The 19,458-nt window shown below is 45.9% G+C and overlaps 1 protein-coding gene across 1 annotated transcript in view; it reads right to left on the reverse strand.

Annotated features, from left to right (window-relative positions):
• Positions 1-19,458, reverse strand: part of TPRG1 (tumor protein p63 regulated 1) — a 42,857-nt gene that overhangs the window by 13,835 nt on the left and 9,564 nt on the right. Inside the window, exon 4 of the mRNA XM_060694441.2 lies at positions 15,394-15,570. Coding sequence (XP_060550424.2) covers positions 15,394-15,570 — 177 coding nt within the window. The remainder of the gene's footprint in view (positions 1-15,393; positions 15,571-19,458) is intronic.

Raw genomic sequence — 19,458 nt, forward strand, 5'->3', positions numbered from 1 at the left:
GACACCCCATCCCTTCCCAACGATTTGGAGAACATAGATAGGTCTGTGGCAGGCAGCTTTTTAGGAACCAGAGGACCTAAGGGGACATTGTCTTGATACAGATATTCCTCGATTTACAACCCTTCACTTAGTGACCATTCAAAGTTGCAACAGCGCTGAAAAGAGGGACTCGCGGCCGTTTTTCACACTTTACGACTATTGCAGCCTCCTCAGAATCACGTAATCGATGCCATTTGCCACCTTCCTTACCTGGCTTCCCGACAAGCCAAGTCCACGAGGGGAAGCCAGATTCACCGCCGCGCGGTGCTTAGACCCTGGAAATTTCCCTTCGCGATCGCGGTTGTAATTAAACATGGAAATTCCCGCCGTGATTACGGTCGTAAGGCGAGGACTACTGCGTGGGGGACAGACGTTGCAAAGGAAGGCTGCCACGTGTCGGAATGTCTTCTTTGGAGACTTTAATCTTTCTGGAGCGACAGATTAGATGCGGCGTCCCTTCCCTCCTCACCAAAACTGTGATCGGGTTTCTCGTTTCAAACGCAATTATTATGAAAAACACCTTCCGAAGGATGCCAACATTCAGGCGGGGCCAACTCCCATTTCTTGCCAGCCCAATAAATCCTCCTTTTCTGTTCCTTCCTTTTTAAAGACATAATAATAAACACAGCTCTGCTCTTGGGCTTCTAACTCCGGGCCAGAGAAAGCAGAAGAGGAGGAGGAGGAGAAGAAACAAAAGGAAGAAAAATAATAAACAGATTTAAGAGCTTTTTTTTTCTTTCCTTTTTTTTTCCTTTTCCCATTCAAGAAGCACCTGGCTTTCGAGAGAGAAGGAAAAACAAAATAGGATGCGCGTGTTTTCTCCTCAGAGGAAGCCAGGTCTCCAAGCTGTGCCCACCCCCTCAATTAAAAGTCCACTAAATTGCAAGCAGCAAAAGAGGGAAATTGCAGGTCCCATCCCATCCTGTCCCCCCATTTGTGGACGGGAGTAAATTTTGGGGTGTCCGTGTGTCCTTTGCAGATTTGTGGATCCAGGCCCTTCCTTGGAGCAATGAAATCCTGTACAAATTACAGATTAGATGACAGATTAACAGAGTTGGAAGGGACCTTGGAGGTCATCTAGTCCAACCCCCACCCCACCCAAGCAGGAGACCCTACGCCATTTCTGACAGATGACAAATTAGATCCACAGGCAGCCCTTGACGTAAAACTATTTACTTAAGGGCCGTCCGAAGCTACAACGGCGCTGAAAAAAGCGACTGATGACTAGTCCTCGCACTTATGACTGTCCTGCAGTCAAAATTTGGCAACCAGCATGTCTTCGTGACAGCTGCAGCGTCCTTTGGGGGGGGTGTCACATGATTGCCATTTCTGACCTTCTTAGGACACCTCCGACAAGCAGAGACATTGAGGAAAATGGATTCATTTAAGGACCGTGTGATTTGCTCAGTGACCGTGGCAAAAAGGTCACAAAATGGCTGCCACTCACTTAACAACTGCCTTGCTTAGCAACGAAGCTGCAGTCCCAATTGTAAATTGAGGACTACCTGCAGACAGATCTGGTTCCACACCCCAGTATTCAGTGAATTTAATACGAATTAATAATAGTATCCTGTGGCTAATTAACACGTTTATGAACGTTACATGAAACGTTATCGTTCAAAAATTGGCCGGAAAATAAAGTCTCCTGTCTCAAGCAGCGGGGTTGGACTAGAAGACCTCCAGGGTCCCTTCCAGTCCTGTGATTGTATATTCTAATCCCACCCTTGTGCCAATGGTGACTCATTTAGGAGCTCCTTCCATTCACATATCACACTGCCTTTGTCTACAGTCCAGTGAAGTACAGGCAGTCCTCACCTTACGACCACAATGGAGTCCCAAATTTGGGGCATTTGTCAAGTGAATTTCACTCCATCTTACGACCTTTCTTACTACAGTTGCTAAGTGAATCACTGTGGTTATTATTAAATTAGTCACTGGGTTGTTAAGTGAAACTGGCTTTCCCACGTTGGCTCTGTGGGTCAGAAGATTGCAAAAGGGGATTCACACGACCCAGGGACGTTGCAGCCATCATAACTATGAATCAGTTGCCAAGTGTCCAAATTTTGATCAAGAGGGCTGTTCAATTTGGACATAGATGGCCTCTTGAACCCCTCTTTCAAAACAGCAGTCCTCTCTGTCCAGAATATGGGCTTTGTTGTCTTCAGAAGAGCGACCTTTGTCTTTTAAATGCAGATGGATCTTGTCCTGATCGATTTGTTCTCCTATGTTGGGCCATGCGTTTGTGAAGTGGCTGTTTTGTTTCCCCAATGGACAGATCTGCACAGGGCTCACTGCCTTGTACTGCATATACCACATTACTCAGTTTCTGTCTGGATGTTTTATCCTTGGGGTGGATTCTTTGTCTGCATTTGAAAGACAAAGGCCACTCTTCTGAAGACAACAAAGTCCATATTCTGGACAGGGAAAACCCAAGAATACACGCAGGCAGAACTCTGGGTGTTTGATCCTACCCCAAGGATCAAACACCCAGACAGAAACTGAGCAACGTGGTATATGCAGTACAAGGCAGTGAGCCCTGTGCAGATCTGTCCATTGGGGAAACAAAACAGCCACTTCACAAACGCATGGCCCAACATAGGAGAACAAATCAATCAGGACAAGATCCATCTGCATTTAAAGGACAAAAGCCGTTCTTTTGAAGACAGCAAAGTCCAGATTTTGGACGGAGAAGACAGCTGGTTTGAAAGAGGGGTCCAAGAGGCCATCTATCTCAAAATTGAACAGCCCTCTCTTAACAGAGGGGGAGGAATATGACACACCACCCATCTCCTATCCAAAACACGGTCCTTTCAGCAGTTCCAAGAAGGTTACACACCCATTTGCACTATTGTGAGGGCACAGCTAAACCTCCAAGTTGAAATCCGTTTGAATACACAACCTCCAAGCGGCCTCAATGACTCTCAGAGAGAGCGCTAACGACCAGAGGACTGCAAGGAATATAAATCCTTCCATCCTCCACCATTCAGGCAGAGCTGAAGAAGCTTCTTGGATGAGAAGCGAAACGTCTTCAAGAGAAAGCAAAGTCCAGCTGCCTTTTGAAAAAGCACCTTTGGGACAACCATTGACTGAGAAGCAACATGGACACCTAGGGAAGAGATGGTAGGACCCTTCAGGATTCAGAAGGTTTGGAAGTTCCAAAGTTTGGGGGAAAGCACCTATGGGACACCTGTGGGTATCAACTCCCTCAGCCAGCATGTGAGGATTTCAGCTCCAGTTCCTTCTCTTTCCGGTCATGGCCAACACCAAGCTCCTTCCACAGTAAATGGGAAAACCTAACAGATTTTACACACCTTGACTGGTATCTCACAAGTTCTCAAGATGTTTCTTCACCTCATCCCCAGCCGTGGATCAAACTGGAGCAATTCCTCCTTTGCTTCTCTACTTTCTCTCTTTCTCTCTCCAGAGAGGTGAAGGAACATCTTGACAACTTGCGAGACGAGAAGGAGAAAGGAACATCTGAACAGCAAAGAAGGATTTACAGGTTACAGATTACTTAGCTGCTTTAATCTGAGTTACTTGGAATAACAAGAGTTGGAATGGACCTTGGAGGTCATCTAGTCCAACCCCTCTCCCTCAAGCAGGAGACCCTACACCATTTCTGACAGATGGCAGCCCAGTCTCTTCTTGAAAGCCTCCAGTGATGAAGCTCTCACAACTTCTGAAGGCAACTTCTGGTCCATTGGTTGATTGCTCTCACTGTCAGAAAATTACTCCTAATTTCCAGGTTGAATCTCTCCTTGACCAGTTTCCATCCATTATGTTTTGTTTGGCCTTCAGGTGCTTTGGAGAATAGCTTGACCCCCTTCCTCCTCTCTGGGGCAGCCCCTCAAATATTGGAAGATGCTCTCCTGTCTCCTCTGGTCCTTCTCTTCACTAGACTAACCAGGCATTTGCTCCAGTATGATCCATGGCTGGGGATGAGCGATGAAGGAACATCTTGAGAACATGTCAGAAGTTGGGAAAGGCAGCTTGGCTGCAGTTCAGTACAACTGGGATGATGAAGCCCTCAAAGGCTTTGGAGAAGAGTGAGTGGACCAGCCTGTCGGTTCACTCCTTGAAAAAAAAAAAAAAAGAATAAGAAAGAAAGCATTGCCAGTTGTTGTGGCCACGATTAAACTTCTGAACGTGGTCAACCCAAGAACAGAGCTAAGCCAAGAATGCTTGACTGTTAAGCCCCAGGGACCTCCGGGGTAGAAAATGCCTCCTGCCTGTTTTTTCTTTTCTAGCGGTTACCTTATTTTGGGAGAACAATGAATGTGGTTTTAGAAAGGAGGAGAAAGCTCAGGAGAATGATCCTGGATGGAGTTGGGTAGTCCCGCATCCTGGTTTGGGGACCAGGTGTTTTGGTCAAAGCTTCAGAGAAATGGACAGTCGCAGATCCAATTGGGCCTGGTGCCTAAGTCTACTCGAAGGGTGGGGGGAAAGGCAGTTTTGAAAAGGAGGCCATGAATTCCATTAGACCTGGAAATTAATCAAGATTTGGAGTCAAGAGGCAAAGGAGAGGGATGTCTTCCGTTGATGTGTTTTTCTCTAGGACATTGTTTTTCAACCGTGGTCACTTTAAGATGTGCGGATGGACTTCATCTCCCAGAATTCCCCAGCCAGCATACGCTGGCTGGGGAATTCTGGGAGTTGAAGTCCACACATCTTGCTGCATCAAAAGGCGACAATGTTCCACTTTTGTGTTTCTCTTTCCTTCTGCTGCTCCTCCTCATTGTTCTTTTCCTGGCCCTCCTCCTCTTCTTCTTCTTCTTCTTCTTCTTCTTCTTCTTCTTCTTCTTCTTCTTCTTCTTCTTCTTCTTCTTCTTCTTCTTCTTCTTCTTCTTCCTCCTGCGCAACCACAATTCCTTCTTCTCCTTCTCCTTCACCACCATTGCTACCTCCAGCCCTACTTCTCCTTCTTCACCACTGGCACCATCATTTCTCCCACTCCTCCATCATCACTCCTTTCCATGCCCCTTCTCAACCATCATCGTCAATTCTACTTCTACTCCACCATCATCCTTCTCTTTCTTCTCCTGCTTCTCAACCATTGCCATCAACCCGTCTCCTCCTTCTTCTATTCTCCTTCTTCTCCTCCTCTCCTTCTCCTCCTTCTCCTTTTCCTTCCCCTTCCTCTTCCCTTTCTCCTCCTCCTCCTCCTCTTCTTCTTCCCCTTCCAATTCCTCTCCTCCTCCTCTTCTTCTCCTTCTTGCTTTCCTTCCCCTTCCCTTTCTCCTCCTCCTCCTCCTCTTCTTCTTCTCCTTCTCGTTTTCCTTCCCTTTCTCCTCCTCCCCCTCTTCCTCCTCCTCTTCTTCTCCTCCTCCTCCTTCTCCTCTTCTTCTCCTCCTTCTCCTCTTTTTCCTTCCCCTTCCTTTCCTCCTTCTCCTATTCTTCTCCTCCTTCTCCTCTTTTTCCTTCCCCTTCCTCTCCTCCTCCTCCTTTGCCTTTTCTCTCTCTCCCCCCCCTCCTTCCCTCTCTTCCTCCCTCCCCCATCCCCCCTCCCTCTCTCTCTTTCACTCTCATTTTGCAAAAGCCCAAGACATCCATTCCTGGCACCCTGGGTGCTATTCTGGATCCTGTTTGCACAGGAGCCTCAACAAGCAGCGAAGTTGGCACCTGGAGGGCAGGGGTGCTTTCACACAAAGGATGCCCCCCCTACCACCACCACCCTGGCAGTCCAGCCCTGGAGACGAGAGGTTGGGTTGGAAGCAGGCATGATTACTACAATTCAAATCATGCCCTCCAGTCTCCCCACCCCCCACCAAGCAGGTGCCGTCTTTCTGGGCTCCAGAGTCACCTGGACGCCAACCAAAAATCTTTGGTTCACCTGCACCAGGTAAACAAGCTGTCCTGTTTCCCCTTCAGGAGGTCAGGAAGGAAAGGTCCAAGAACAGGACAAGACAATCCTGCTGCTGATGTTACCTAGTCTGGTACGAGACATTCAGAGACTGATTTATTTATTGGTTCGACAATAAATAAATAAATTTAAAACAAGCTTGGAGAGCAAACCATGGCCAACATCTAAAACCCAAGCGACAACGATTTTCTATTTTTCCAAGTCCTTTTCCTCAGGACCGGCTAGAGACACCCTGCAAAGGACACCACACATTCTCCAGCCTTCTTCTTGGATGCAAAAATAATAATAATAATAATAATTACACTTTTTAACTCAAAAATATGAGTTGTGTGGCTTTTTTTTTTTTTTTGGCTTACAATTGGCCAAGGATGGACAACTGTCTTAACAGTTGCAGGCAGCAGGCTGAGAGCAAGGCAGGAGTTTAAGATAGACTGCTCTTGCCCAATGCTTGGCTGATGCCACAGCTGCTTAAGGAATCCTGTTTGTTTTATTATTTTATTTCAGATGATAAATAAATTAGATAGATAGATAGAAAGATAGATAGATAGATAGATAGATAGATAGATAGATAGATAGATAGATAGATAGATGGATATGATTTGAATAGATGATAGATGATAGATAGATAGATGATAGATGATATAGATAGATAGATGATAGATGATAGATGATATAGATAGATAGATAGATAGATAGATAGATAGATAGATAGATGATAGATGATAGATGATATAAATAGCTAGATAGCTAGATAGACAGACAGACAGACAGACAGACCCAGATATATCTAGAAGATATAAATGGCTATTCACTCACTCTCAGTGCCTCTGGGCAGCTTACAAACAATCCTTTTTCCCAGTGGTCTTGATCTGAGGGAGGGTCTAAGGGGATGGTGGACCCTCCTCCTCAGACGGTCCTGCTTTAAAGATAGTCTGGAGCAGTATTTCTCAACCTTAGTCACTCGAAGATGAGTGGACTTTAACTCCCTGGCACTAATGCATTCCTTTTGATATGGATACCCATTCTGGCCGTCTTACTCTCTTGCAATCCCTTTCTCTTTCAGTCTCTCTACTCTAGCGGACAGAAGTGGGGGGAAAAAACTCCATCCCTGGCTGGCTGGGGAATTCCTCCTAGGTTGGATCTTATCCTGCCTTCAGGTGCTTTGGAGAATAGGTTGACCCCTCCTCAAATATGGAAACTGCTATCCAGGACCCCTAGTCCTTCTTTTTACTAGGCTAGCCCTACCCAACTGTCTTTGCTAAGCGAGCGGGGAGGCGCAGAGTGAGCCAAGCCGGCCTCGTGAGAAGCGATAGGTGCTTCTGATCTCCTGCTGACAGAGTCCAGGAGTTCAGGATAGGCGAAGGAGGCATCTAGGAGCATGTTTGTTCTTGACTGAATGCAAATCTCCCGGCAGCAGCCACATTAGAGGAAAGCAGCTGTTGTCACAGTGGAGGGAGAAGGAAAAATGCAGCTGGGAGCCAAATTTGTGGGCTGGGAGCTGGAGGTTTATTTCCCTCTCGGTTTGCAAATTAAACTGGGGGATGGAGTGGTGGGGGAGGCAGAGGAAGGGTGGGGGGGGGGAACGAGCCACGCCAAGATCTCAAGGTTTGATCTGCTGAAAGCCACATGCCCCCCCCCTCCTCCTCCTCTTCATCTCCTTGCAGGCGTCTCTTGAGTCATCTGATAATTTGGGCTGCGTTTTCAGCCCCTCCAGCGGATTGGTGTGTTCCTGCCAGCCCTGCCCAAGCGGAAGAACGGTGCCAAATCAATCTCTCTAGGGTGTGTGTCTTTGTGTCTTTGTGTTTACGCCTGTAATTGCAGCTTGCATACTCCCTGCCCTTTGCAGGGGGCAATGGCTGTAGGCTGGCACAGCTCGGCTCAAACTCAGAGCCTCTGGCTGGATCGTTGCCAGTTCAGCTGGGGAGAAGAATGGGGGATTTGATTATTACCTCCTCATATTTCAGGGGTCTCCAAATTTAGCAAGTTTAAGAATTGGGGACTTCAGCTCCCAGAATTTGAAGAGAATTAAATTAAAACGGAGAGATTGCAGAGGAAGGGATCACAAGAGATTAAGCATAGATGGCTGGGGAATTCTGGGAGTTGAAGTCCACAAGTCTTAAAGCGGCCAAGATTTGGTGACCCCCTACCTGATGGGGCAAAAGAACAGGCACCATTTCAACACCCAGACAGGTTGTGCAATCCAGGTAGTCCTCGACTTACAACAGTTCGTTTAGTGACCGTTCGAAGTTACACCAGCAGTGAAAAAAGTGACTCGGGACCGTTTTTCAGAGTTACGACCGTCGCAGCATCCGCATGATTCACGTGATCCAAATCCAGATGTTTGGCAACTGATTCATACTTATGACCGTTGCTGTGTCCTGTGATCCCCTTTTGCGACCTTCTGACAAGCAAAGTCAAGGGGGAAGCCAGATTCACTGAACAACCGGGTTACTAACTTACCCACTGCAGTGATTCACTTAATGACGGTGGCAAGAAAGGATGTAAAATGGGGCAAAACACACTTAACAAATGTCTCACTTAACAGGGAACGTTGGGTTCAATTGTGGTCGTAAGTCGAGGACTATGTGTATTGCTACCTGGTGTCTGTGACCCCTTGTTCAGGGTCACCCCCCCAGCCCCTTTCTCTGGTGTTTCTTCCCCCCCCCAACCCCAGCCCAGCTGACCCTCTGCATTCACTGCCTGCTGCTTCGTCTTAAATAAAATCTTGCAGGTTATTATTTATTTAGCGTACGATGAGAACATGACAGAAGAGTAGTAAACCTATACACCCATCGGGGAGGGAAACAGCTGAGCTTGCAAAAGGGAAGGGAACTGGCCTGCAAAACGATCCCCCTTAGCAAGAGGGCTGGGTGTGAAGACCCCCCCCTCAAGTGAGAGCAAGCAAAGAACACACCAATGGGAATTCAGAAACGCAGAAAGCATTTCCTGATCAATGAACGCTTTTATTTTGGTTCGTAGTTGAATTCCTGCACTAACCAGAGGGGTCCTTGGTGCTCTCTGAGGTTGGTGGGCTTCTTGCAGACCTTTCATTACCCAAACTAGGCAATATTATCAATGCCAGGAGGAGGAGGAGGAGGAGGAGGAGGAGGAGGAGGAGGAGGAGGAGGAGGAAAAGAAGAAGAAGAAGAAGAAGAAGAAGAAGAAGAAGAAGAAGAAGAAGAGCAAAACGTGGAGGAGGAGGAGGAGGAGGAGGAAAAGAAGAAGAAGAAGAAGAAGAAGAAGAAGAAGAAGAAGAAGAAGAAGAAGAAGAAGAAGAAGAAGAAGAAGAAGAAGAAGAAGAGCAAAACGTGGAGGAGGAGGAGGAGGAGGAGGAAAAGAAGAAGAAGAAGAAGAAGAAGAAGAAGAAGAAGAAGAAGAAGAAGAAGAAGAAGAAGAAGAAGAAGAAGAAGAAGAAGAAGAAGAAGAAGAAGAAGAAGAAGAAGAAATCGTGGAGGAGGAGGAGGAGGAGGAGGAGGAGGAGGAGGAGGAGGAGGAGGAGGAGGAGGAGGAGGAGGAGAAGGAGAAGGAGAAGGAGAAGGAGAAGGAGAGCAAAACGTGGAGGAGGAGGAGAAGGAGAAGGACTGTGTGGGGTCCTTGGTGCTCTCTGAACTTGGTTGTTTTCTTGCAGACATTACCCAGCTAGGCAACATCGTCAGTGCAACCCTCATTTCAACTCAGAGTTACAAATATTCTCCTTTATTGGTACTAATACCAATATTAGTATATGAGCTGGATGACCTTGAAGAACCCTTCTACCTCATACCTTCAGTGATAAAATAACCCAAGAGATGGAGCTAGCACTGCAACCTAAGCCATGGAGAAATAACAGAAGGTTAAATTTGAGCAAACTTGACCTGTTGGGTGGATTATTCCCGAGGTTCTTCAGAAGCTGTGGGGACTCCATCGCTGGAGCTTTTTAAGAAGATTTAAACAGAGTAACAGAATTGGAAGGGACCTTGTAGGTCATCTAGTCCAACCCCCTGCCCAAGCAGGAGACCCTACACCATTTCTGACAAATGGCACTCCAGTGTCTTCTTGAAAGCCTCCAGGGATGAAGCTCCCACAACTTACAAAGGCAACTTCTGTTCCATGGGTTGATTGTTCAGATTGTTAAGACAATTAACCAATGGAACTGCTGGCCACCAGAAGTTGTGGGTGCTCCATCACTGGAGCTTTTTAAGAAGAGGCTGGACAGCCATTTGTCTAGAATGATATATAGGGTCACCCAGTTTGACGAGGAGGTTGGACTAAAATACCTCCAAGGTCCTTCCAACTCTTGTTATTCTTTTTTTGTGAAACAAACCTGGTTAAATGTACAATTAACCATTAAACACCGTTCCTGGGCTTTAAGCACAGGTTCCTAAAGTGATCCATCCGACAAATTTAGGAAGTGAGGCTGAATCAGGTCAAAAGCTGCACTGCCAGAGAATTTCCATGAACATCAATACTCTTGAAACCAGAGTGTCCCGGATCTCTTGCAATGTGACAGAAGAGGAGACCAGAGGGTGGTTGTTGCAGAAGAAGGCATGAATGGAAGTTTTAGGTGGCCTCAGACCAAGAATGCCACGTCCCTTCCAACTTGGAGATGCCACCCAGGTTGGGAAGGTCATGTGCTTTCTCGGCTTCTCTCTTTCTCCCTCTCTGGGGCAAACAAGGTGAACAGGGACAAGGAAATTAAAAGTTGGCTGGGATTCCCGGCTCTTGGACACACAGTGAGTTCCTGCTAAGAAGGTCAGCCCTGCCATCTCCAGAGAGAAGAGTGCCATCTGCTGAAGGATGGAGAAAAAGCTCGCCAGGCAGCTTCCATGCCACACTTCCTGCCTCCAATTCAGAATAACAGGGTCGGAGGGACCTTGGAGGTCTTCTAGTCCAGCCCACTGCTCAAGCAGGAAACCCTGTGCCATTTCAGACAAAGGGTTGTCCGATCTCTTCTTTAAAAAACTCCAGTGATGAAGCACCCATAACTTCTGGAGACAAAGTCATTCCACTGATTAATTGTTCTCACTGTTAGGAAGTTCCTCCTTAATCCCAGGTTGCTTCTCTCCTTGATGAGTTTCCATCCGTTGCTTCTTGTCCTGCCTTCAGGGGCCTTTGCAGAACAGGTTGACCCCCCTCTTCTCTGTGGCAGCCCCTCAAATATTGGAAGAGTGCTATCATGTCACCTACCCACCCCCTAGCCAATCACTTAATTTGATTGCCCGATCGCTGAAACATGAGCCAGCCGAGTTCGGCAGCAGCCAAAAAATGCTAATGCAATCCTAGGTTGTTTAAACGGAGGCCTAGAATCAAATTCAGGTGAAGTATTAGTAAAGCCATACCTGGAATATTCTGGATCCAGTTATGGTCACCACATTACAAAAAAGATGTTGAGACTTTGGAAAAGGTGCAAAGAAGAGCAACTAAGAGGATTAAAGGCCGGGAGACAAAAACGTACGAAGGAACGGTTGCAGGAATTTATTTATTTATTTATTATTAATCAAATTTCTATACCGCCCTACTCCCGAAGGACTCAATTGGGTATGCCTAGTTAGTGAAAAGAAGGACTAGGGGGGACATGGTAGCCTTGCTCCAGTATTTGAGGGGCTCCCACAAAGAAGAGGGGGTCCATCTATTCTCTAAACCAGGGGTCTCTCCAACCTTGGCAACTTTAAGCCTGGAGGACTTCAACTCCCAGAATTCCAAAGCAAAGCTGGCTGTGGAATTCTGGGAGTTGAAGTCCTCCAGGCTTAAAGTTGCCAAGGTTGGAGACCCCCACTCTAAACCACCCGAAAACAGGACAAGTGTTGGAAATTATTGTTGAAATGTATTTTTATGCAAAAAGTACAGTAGTATTTAACCACTAGATGGCAGTGTTTACCAGGTTGGCTCTATGGTCTATAGCTCTATGCTCTTTTGTTCTAAGCAGAGTTTCCTCTTTCCTGTTAAAGTTATATAGTTGAGCAGTAAAGCACATGGTGACTGTACCTTTGTTTGCTCTATGTGGTGCGTTATATAAACAGAATTTCTAGAAACAGTGAATGGAAACTAATCAAGGAGAGAAGCCACCTGAAATTAAGGAGAAACGTCCTAACAGTGAGGACAATTAGCCAGTGGAACAGCTTGCCAGCAGAAGTTATGAATGTTCCATCACTGGAGGTTTTTAAGAAGAGACTGGACAGCCATTTGTCTGGAAAGGAATAAGGTCTCCTGCCTTGAGCAGGGGGTTGGACTAGAAGACCTCCAAGGTCCCATCCAGCTCTATTCTGATTGATAGCCCTTCTTTTCATTAAACTAGACATACCCAATTCCTGGAACAGTTCTAAGCATGTTTTAGACTCCAGACCCCTAATCGTCTTTGCAAATATTTGCATCGACTCTGCAGAGAAGAGCCTTGGTGGCTGAGATGCCAGCAGAAGAACATTGAGGCTCTCTTGGACAATCCTGGAGCATCACTAGAATGTCAGATGGGCCAGAAGTTCTGAACTTTGGGACTTCCAAACTTTCTGAATCCTGGAGGATCCTAGCATCTCTTCCCTGGGTGTCTATGTTGCTTCTCAGTCAATGGTTGTCCCAAAGGTGTTTTTTCAAAAGGCAACTGGACTTCGTTTTTCCTTGAAAAGGTTTCTCTTCTCATCCAAGAAGCATCTTCAGCTCTAACTGAATGGTGGAGAATAGAAGGATTTATTTTATACCCTTTGCAGACAGCTGGTCATTTGCATCCTTTTAGAGGGTCTTTGAGGCCTCTTGGAGGTTTCTCTGTGTCCTCGGGGTCACCTGAGTGATGCAAATGGGTGTGGAGCCTTCTTAGAACTGCTGAAAAGTCAACATGGCCACTGCAAGGGTACAATTGAAGTTCCACTTGATTTTATGTGCATGGCACATGTGATTCACATTAAAAGCCAGGTGAAGCTTCAATTCAGTACAATATAACGGAGTTGGTGTTGCAAAAAATCAAAGGACTCGGACTTCGAGATCAAGAGAAGCTTTATTTTGGCCAAAAGCTTCAGACAGAAAAGAAAACCATCTAACATCCGAACAACGTTCTGATCAGAACACGCATTCTGTTGTGGCTCCGTTACCTGAGCCTGTGTCATCGGCAGGAGAGGACTCCGAGAGTGAAGGAGAGGAGTTGGCAAGGCCTCTCTCTCCAGGACCCTCCTCTCTGGCAATGCCTTCGGTGTCCGCCGAAGGTCAAGAGATAGGGCCGGGGCCAAGCATGTCCACGCAGCCACAGATGGACAGTGATGAGGGTAATGAGTCTTGGCTGGATCCACGCCAGCGTCACAGAGATAAGTGCGCACAACAGAAGAAAAGGCGTGCCCGAGATTAGGCTGAGTCACTGGACCACACCCCACAGGGTATAAAAGGGAGCGTGGTGGCCAGTCAAACCTTGTGACGAACAAAGCTGAAAGCTTCCACGTCATTCTGCATTGCTGGACTTTTGGCTATAGACTTTGCTGGATTATCTCTGGACTTGATTGACTCCGTAATTATTGAGCTGTTTCTTTTGATGTACCAGGAGTGGGGAGAAGTTATCTCTCCTCTTCGTAAATAATAAACTCTTGGCAGGCAGCCACTAGGTTGTTGCCAAGTTCCGTTATCATAAGGAAAAGGATTTTGCCGGCTGGTTTGGTCTTTAACTCTTGAACATCTGTTGGTGTGTGTGCGTGTGGTTGGGGACAGAACACATTCTTATAGTCTTCAAAAGCAGCAAAAACACGGAAATATCTGAAATCATTCCTATTGGCTAAGCCCCTTATTGCTGGGCGGAAAAGCTGATTATATCTTGTGTCTGAGAGACAGGTGTCATGCTGACCCATGTGGTTTTCAGTTCTGCATTTTGACATGGAAGTAAGAAAGTTAGCTAACTCTGCGGTTTGACTTTTTGAACTCAGAAACTGTCTCTTACAATAACTAGGTCGAGGGACCTTTAGAGATCATCCAAGCCAACCCCGTATCATTTCACTCTTATATCCAAATCTCACTTTACGTCCTACTTTATTGGAAGGGACATTAGAGGTCTTCTAGTCCAGCCCCCTGCTCAGGCAGGAAACCGTATTATCATTTCAGACAAATGGTTGTCCAATATCTTCTTAAAAACCTCCAGTGTTGGAGCACCCACAACTTCTGAGGCAGATTGTTCCACTGGTTCTCCCCATCAATTAAGTTCCTTAATTCCAGGTTTCTTCTCTCCTTGATTAGTTTCCATCCATTGCTTCTTGTCCTGCCTTCAGGTGCTTTGGAGAATAGCTTGACTCCCTCTTCTTTGGGGCAACCCCTGAGATACTGGAAGACTGTTATCATGTCCCCCCCAGTCCTTCTTTTCATAAGACTAGACATACCCAATTCCAGCAACCGTTCTTCGTATGTTTTAGCCTCCAGACCCCTAATCCTCTTTGTTGCTCTTCTCTGCACTTTTTCTAGAGTCTCAGCATCTTTTTTACATCGTGGCAACCAAAACTGGATGCAGGATTCCAAGTGTGGCCTTACTAAAGCATTATAAAGCAGTATTTGTTGTGGCTCCGTTGCCTGAGCCTGGGCTATCGACAGATGCAGACTCTGAGAGTGAGGGAGAGGAGTTGGCAAGGCCTCCCTCTCCAGGACCCTCCTCTCTGGCAATGCCTCTGGAGGACACCGAAGGCCAAGAGATAGGCCCAGAGCCAAGCACGTCCCTGCAGCCACAGGTGGACAGCGACGAAGGAGATAAGTGCTGGCTGGACCCTCGGCAGAGGCGCAGGGAGAAGCATGCGCAGCAGAGGGGAAGGCGTGCCAGAGATTAGCTGAGTCACTGGACCACACCCCACAGGGTATAAATGTGGGTGTGGTGGCCGGTTCAGTTTGTGACGAGCAAAAATTGGAAATACTCCATGATCTCTGCATTACTGGACTTTGCCTGCTTTATCAGACTGCATTTGGATTAATCCTTGTATTATTGACACTCTGCCTGTTTTATCGGAATGCTTGCAGTCTAATCTTTGTTTTGTGTGAGTAAAGTCTGAATTGGCAGCTAGCCACTGGGTTGCTGCCAGCTTTATCTTCAAAGAGTTTTGTCGTGTGGCTTATTAACTCCGGGCCGTCTGTGGGGGTGCGTGTGGGGTACGGGGACAGAACAGTATTAACACTTCACGTGATCTTGATTCTATCCCTCTGTTGATGCAGCCCAGGATTGCATTGACTTTTTTGGCAGCTGCCACACACGGTTGGCTCCTATTTAAATAGTTGTCCACTAGGACTCCAAGATCCCTCTCACAGTTACCACAATTGAGCCAGGTTTCACCTATTCTGTACCTGTGCATTTGGTTTCTCTTGCCTCACCAAGAAAGTCCATTTACCTTTTGGGAAAGCACCTTTGGGGTTGCACTAAATGTTCTCTCAGCTGTTTCTGCCACAAGATCCTACCCAGTTGGTCATCAACACGGGCCTTCCATGTTCTTCATGCTGGTAATTGCAATGCATCCACTCTTGGAAAGCTACTAGATCCCTTCCCTCCCCACCGATGAGCCGCGGGACCTCACCTGTCCAAGGACTTCTCTGGAAAAGCAAAAGGACCCGTGGAGATCTTCTCGATGTAGGTCAGAGGGATCCTCTGCAGCTCCAGGCATTTGAGCATGATGAAGTCATACTTGCACACCAGGAGGGCAGCATCGGTGAGCACCACAATCCGCTCCTTCTCGATGTTCCAGTGATCGATTCTGGGAGAAAGCAGAGGGAGAACTAATAGTAAGAAGACTCTGGGCAATTCGGAGCCCCAATCTCTCTGCCCAGGGAGAAACCAAGTGTAGAAAGTTAGCACCCACCCCTCTCCTAGAAGAATGAAATATTTTGAGAAATATTAAAAAGGCAGAATATGATTTTCCCTAAAGGAGAAACATGTTTTTCCAGACAGAAAGCGGCTCCCACCTTCCTTAATAACCCACAGCAGATGTTAAGAGATAAAGAGGTAGCTAGCTCTATTCATAAGCAAATTCCCTGCAGCAAGATCTGAACAAAGATAAGGTTAGCCCTCAGCCACAATAGGAATTGCCCAAGAAGCCCCTTCATTCCATCAGCAGACCAAACTTCAACCAAACTTAGCTCAGACAAACATGACTCCTACATGGACCCATGGCAGGGGTGGGTTCTAAATTTTTTTTACTTATCAGTTCTGTGGGCGTGGCTTATTTTGTGGGCGTGGCTTGGGGGTAATGTGACTGGGTGGGCATGGCCAACTTTTTTTTTTTTAACTTTTAAAAGCATTATTTCTACAACTTTAAGAGGTTGCAGAAAAGCTTCTGACGATCAGGCAATCTGCTGGGATCGCCAGAGGCTTTTAAAGGCATTTTTTTTCCTACAACCTCTTCGGCTGAAGAGGTTGCAGAAAAAATGTTTTCAGAAGCCTCTGAAGATCCCAGCTGAGCCGCGCGATCATCAGAGGATTTTTTTTAACTTTTAAAAGCATTTTTTCAGCCGAAGAGGTTGTAGAAAAAATACTTTTAAAAGTAAAAAAAAAAAAAAAGGTCTCTAATGAGGTGGGCGGGGTAAGCGAGCGGATACTGGGCCGGGGGCCGGTTCGGGGGCGTGGCCAGCCAATGTTATTACCGGTTCTCCGAACTACTAAATTTTTTTTTTACTACCGGTTCTTGCAAACCGGTGCGAACCGGGAGCAACCCACCACTGCCCCATGGTAGTCTGACAACAGCCAATAGAAGACATGTTCTTGCACAGGAACAGGAAGCTCAAGTGCAAAGCCTATAAATACCTCCCCCCCTCTCAACTCCATGTGGTCAGCTGCACCAGGACGATGGGCTTGGTGGTGCTGTTCATCATTAATCTTTCCAAGCATCCTCCATGTTGTTTCCAGTGTCTTTCTCCCAGCTTGGAACTGAATCAGATGGATATTTCTTCCAACAATAGAACACAGAGTAACAGAGTTTGAAGGGACTTTGTATGTTCATTATTAAGGCGATACGTGAATGGAAACATAAATCCAATGGATTTAAAGTCCGATGAGTAATAAATTCAGGTTTCAGTGCATTATGGGAATTTAGCCCAGGGAACTAAGGCAGTCAGCCAAGGGTCAAAAAAGTCAACATGACAATTGCAAGCATCGAATTGAAGCTCCACCTAATTTTACATGCATGGCACATAAAAACCCAGGTGGAGCTTCAACTGAATACAGAATCACAGCGTTGGAAGGGACCTTGGAGGTCTTCTAGTCCAACCCCCTGTTGGGGGAGGAGACCCTGTACCATTTCAGACACATGGCTGTCCAATCTCTTTTTAAACATCTCCAGTGATGGAGCACCCACAACTTCTGGAGGGAAGCAGTTCCACTGGTTAATTGCTCATAGTAAGGACATTTCTCCTTAATTCTAGGTTGCTTCTCTCCTTGATTAGTTTCCATCCATTGTACAATCCTTGTCAAGGTCCACGGATAACGAAGGATGTGGGCCTTTGCATTTTTCATTACAACACCGTTGGAAGGGAGCTTGGAGGACTTCTAATTCAAAAATTATCTTGAATTTATCTACGTCCAAGCAGGGTTTTCCAATCTCAGCAACTTTAAGACGCGTGGACTTCAACTCCCAGAATTCCCCAGCTTGCAAGGGGATTCTGGGAGTTGAAGTCCTCACATCTTAACAGTGGCTGAAGTGCCCCCCCCCAAAGTAGGAAGCACAATTGAAACAGAGCTAGGGTGCAGTTCTCTTGGCATCCTCTAGGTGGCATTACAGGAAAATAAATATCTACAGACTGCCAGAAACTTTATTAAAGTAATTCTCTCCTGTTATATATAATAATGTTTGAGCTTGCGGGAATTGACAATTAAATCATTTCTGCAAAGTAAACAGAAGTGATTATTTTCAGCAGCCCCTAGAGGAGGCAAATGTTGAAATTCAATTTTAAAAAAATTTCCTACTGAGTGTAAGACAGTTTTAGGGATGATTAGGGTACAAGCCATAGTTCTATTCATCACAACAACAACAAACAAACAAACAAATATCCCCAAAGAAGGCAGAATTTAATTTTAGAATAAAGGAGAGAATCGGGAAGAGACCCATTAAAAGAAGAGCAGGAAGGAGGACTCTAAAGCAGGCATTAAATAAATCACCCATTCCCTCCTCCAACCCTTTCGATTTACGAGCTGAACAAAACAAGTTTGTGTATCTGTGTGTCTGTTTGTATCAGTGCAATCAACACAGGGTGTCTATGGAGATTCTCCATCCTCCAGGTCATGCTTGTCCCAAAGGTGCTTTTTCCAAAAGGTAAATGGACTTTCTTATGGTTTTTTTTTTTCCCCTTGAAAACATTTTGCTTCTCGGCCAAGAAGTCTCTTCAGTTCAGTTCAGTTCTTCTGAACTGAAAAGTTCAGAAATATAAAGCGTTAATACCACTTCATAAGGCCTCGGTAAGGCCACACTTGGAATTTTGCATCCAGTTTTGGTCACCACGATGTAAAAAAATATGTGGAGACTCTAGAAAAAGTGCAGAGAAGAGCAACAAAGAGGATTAGGGGACTGGAGGCTAAAACATAGGAAGAACAGATGCAGGAACTGGGAATGTCTAGTTTCATGAAGAGAAGGACTAGGAGAGACATGATAGCAGCATTCCAATATCTCAGGGGCTGCCCCAAAGAAGAGGCAGTCAAGCTATTCTCCAAAGCCCCTGAAGGCAGGACAAGAAGCAACGGATGGAAACTAAGCAAGGAAAGAAGCAACCTAGAATTAAGAAGAAATTTCCTGACAGTTAGAACAATTAATCAGCGGAACAACTTGCCTCCAGAAGTTGTGAATGCTCCAACACTGGAAATTTTTAAGAAGATGTTGGATAACCATTTGTCTGAAGTGGTGTAGGGTTTCCTGCCTGGGCAGGGGGTTGGACTAGAAGACCTCCAGGGTCCCTTCCAACTCTGTTATTGTATTCTTCTTCTTGGATGAGAAGCAAAATGTTTTCAAGGGAAAAAAACCACAAGGAAGTCCATTTACCTATTGGAAAAACCATCTTTGGGGCTACCAAGATAAGGGTACCATTCCTATTCTCTGCTTAATCCATGTGCCAAATTCATCTGTTTGGTTCATTTCCAGAATACCTATTAATTTCAGAACATTTATAATTGTTACCATGCCAGATTCATTATTAGCTGTCATCGAATTACAACCACAATCGAGCCCAGAATTTCCATTGCTAAGCGAGACAGCTGTTAAGTGAGTTTTGCTCCATTTTATGACCTGTCTTGATGCTGTTGTTAAGCGAATCACTGCAGATGTTAAGTCAGGAACACGGTTGTTAAGTGAATCTGGCTCCCCCGTTGAATTTGCTTGTCAGAAGGTCTCAAAAGGGGATTAAAAGACCCCAGGACGATGCGACCGTCATAAGTATGAATCAGTTGCCAAGCATCCAAATTCTGATGACGTAACCATAAGGATGCTGCAACAGTCGCAAAGGTGAAAAGCAGGCATAAGTTTCTTTTTTGAAGTTATGTTGTAACTTCGAACGTTCACTAAATGAACGGTTGTAAGTCGAGGACTACCTGTACAGGAAGTCCTTGACTTATGACTGGTGACTGATCAATTGTATGAAGCTACAACAGACCCCAGCAAAGG

The sequence above is a fragment of the Pantherophis guttatus genome, chromosome 6 (assembly GCF_059756535.1).
Source record: "Pantherophis guttatus breed Tessera chromosome 6, ASM5975653v1, whole genome shotgun sequence".
Lineage (NCBI taxonomy): Eukaryota > Metazoa > Chordata > Lepidosauria > Squamata > Colubridae > Pantherophis > Pantherophis guttatus.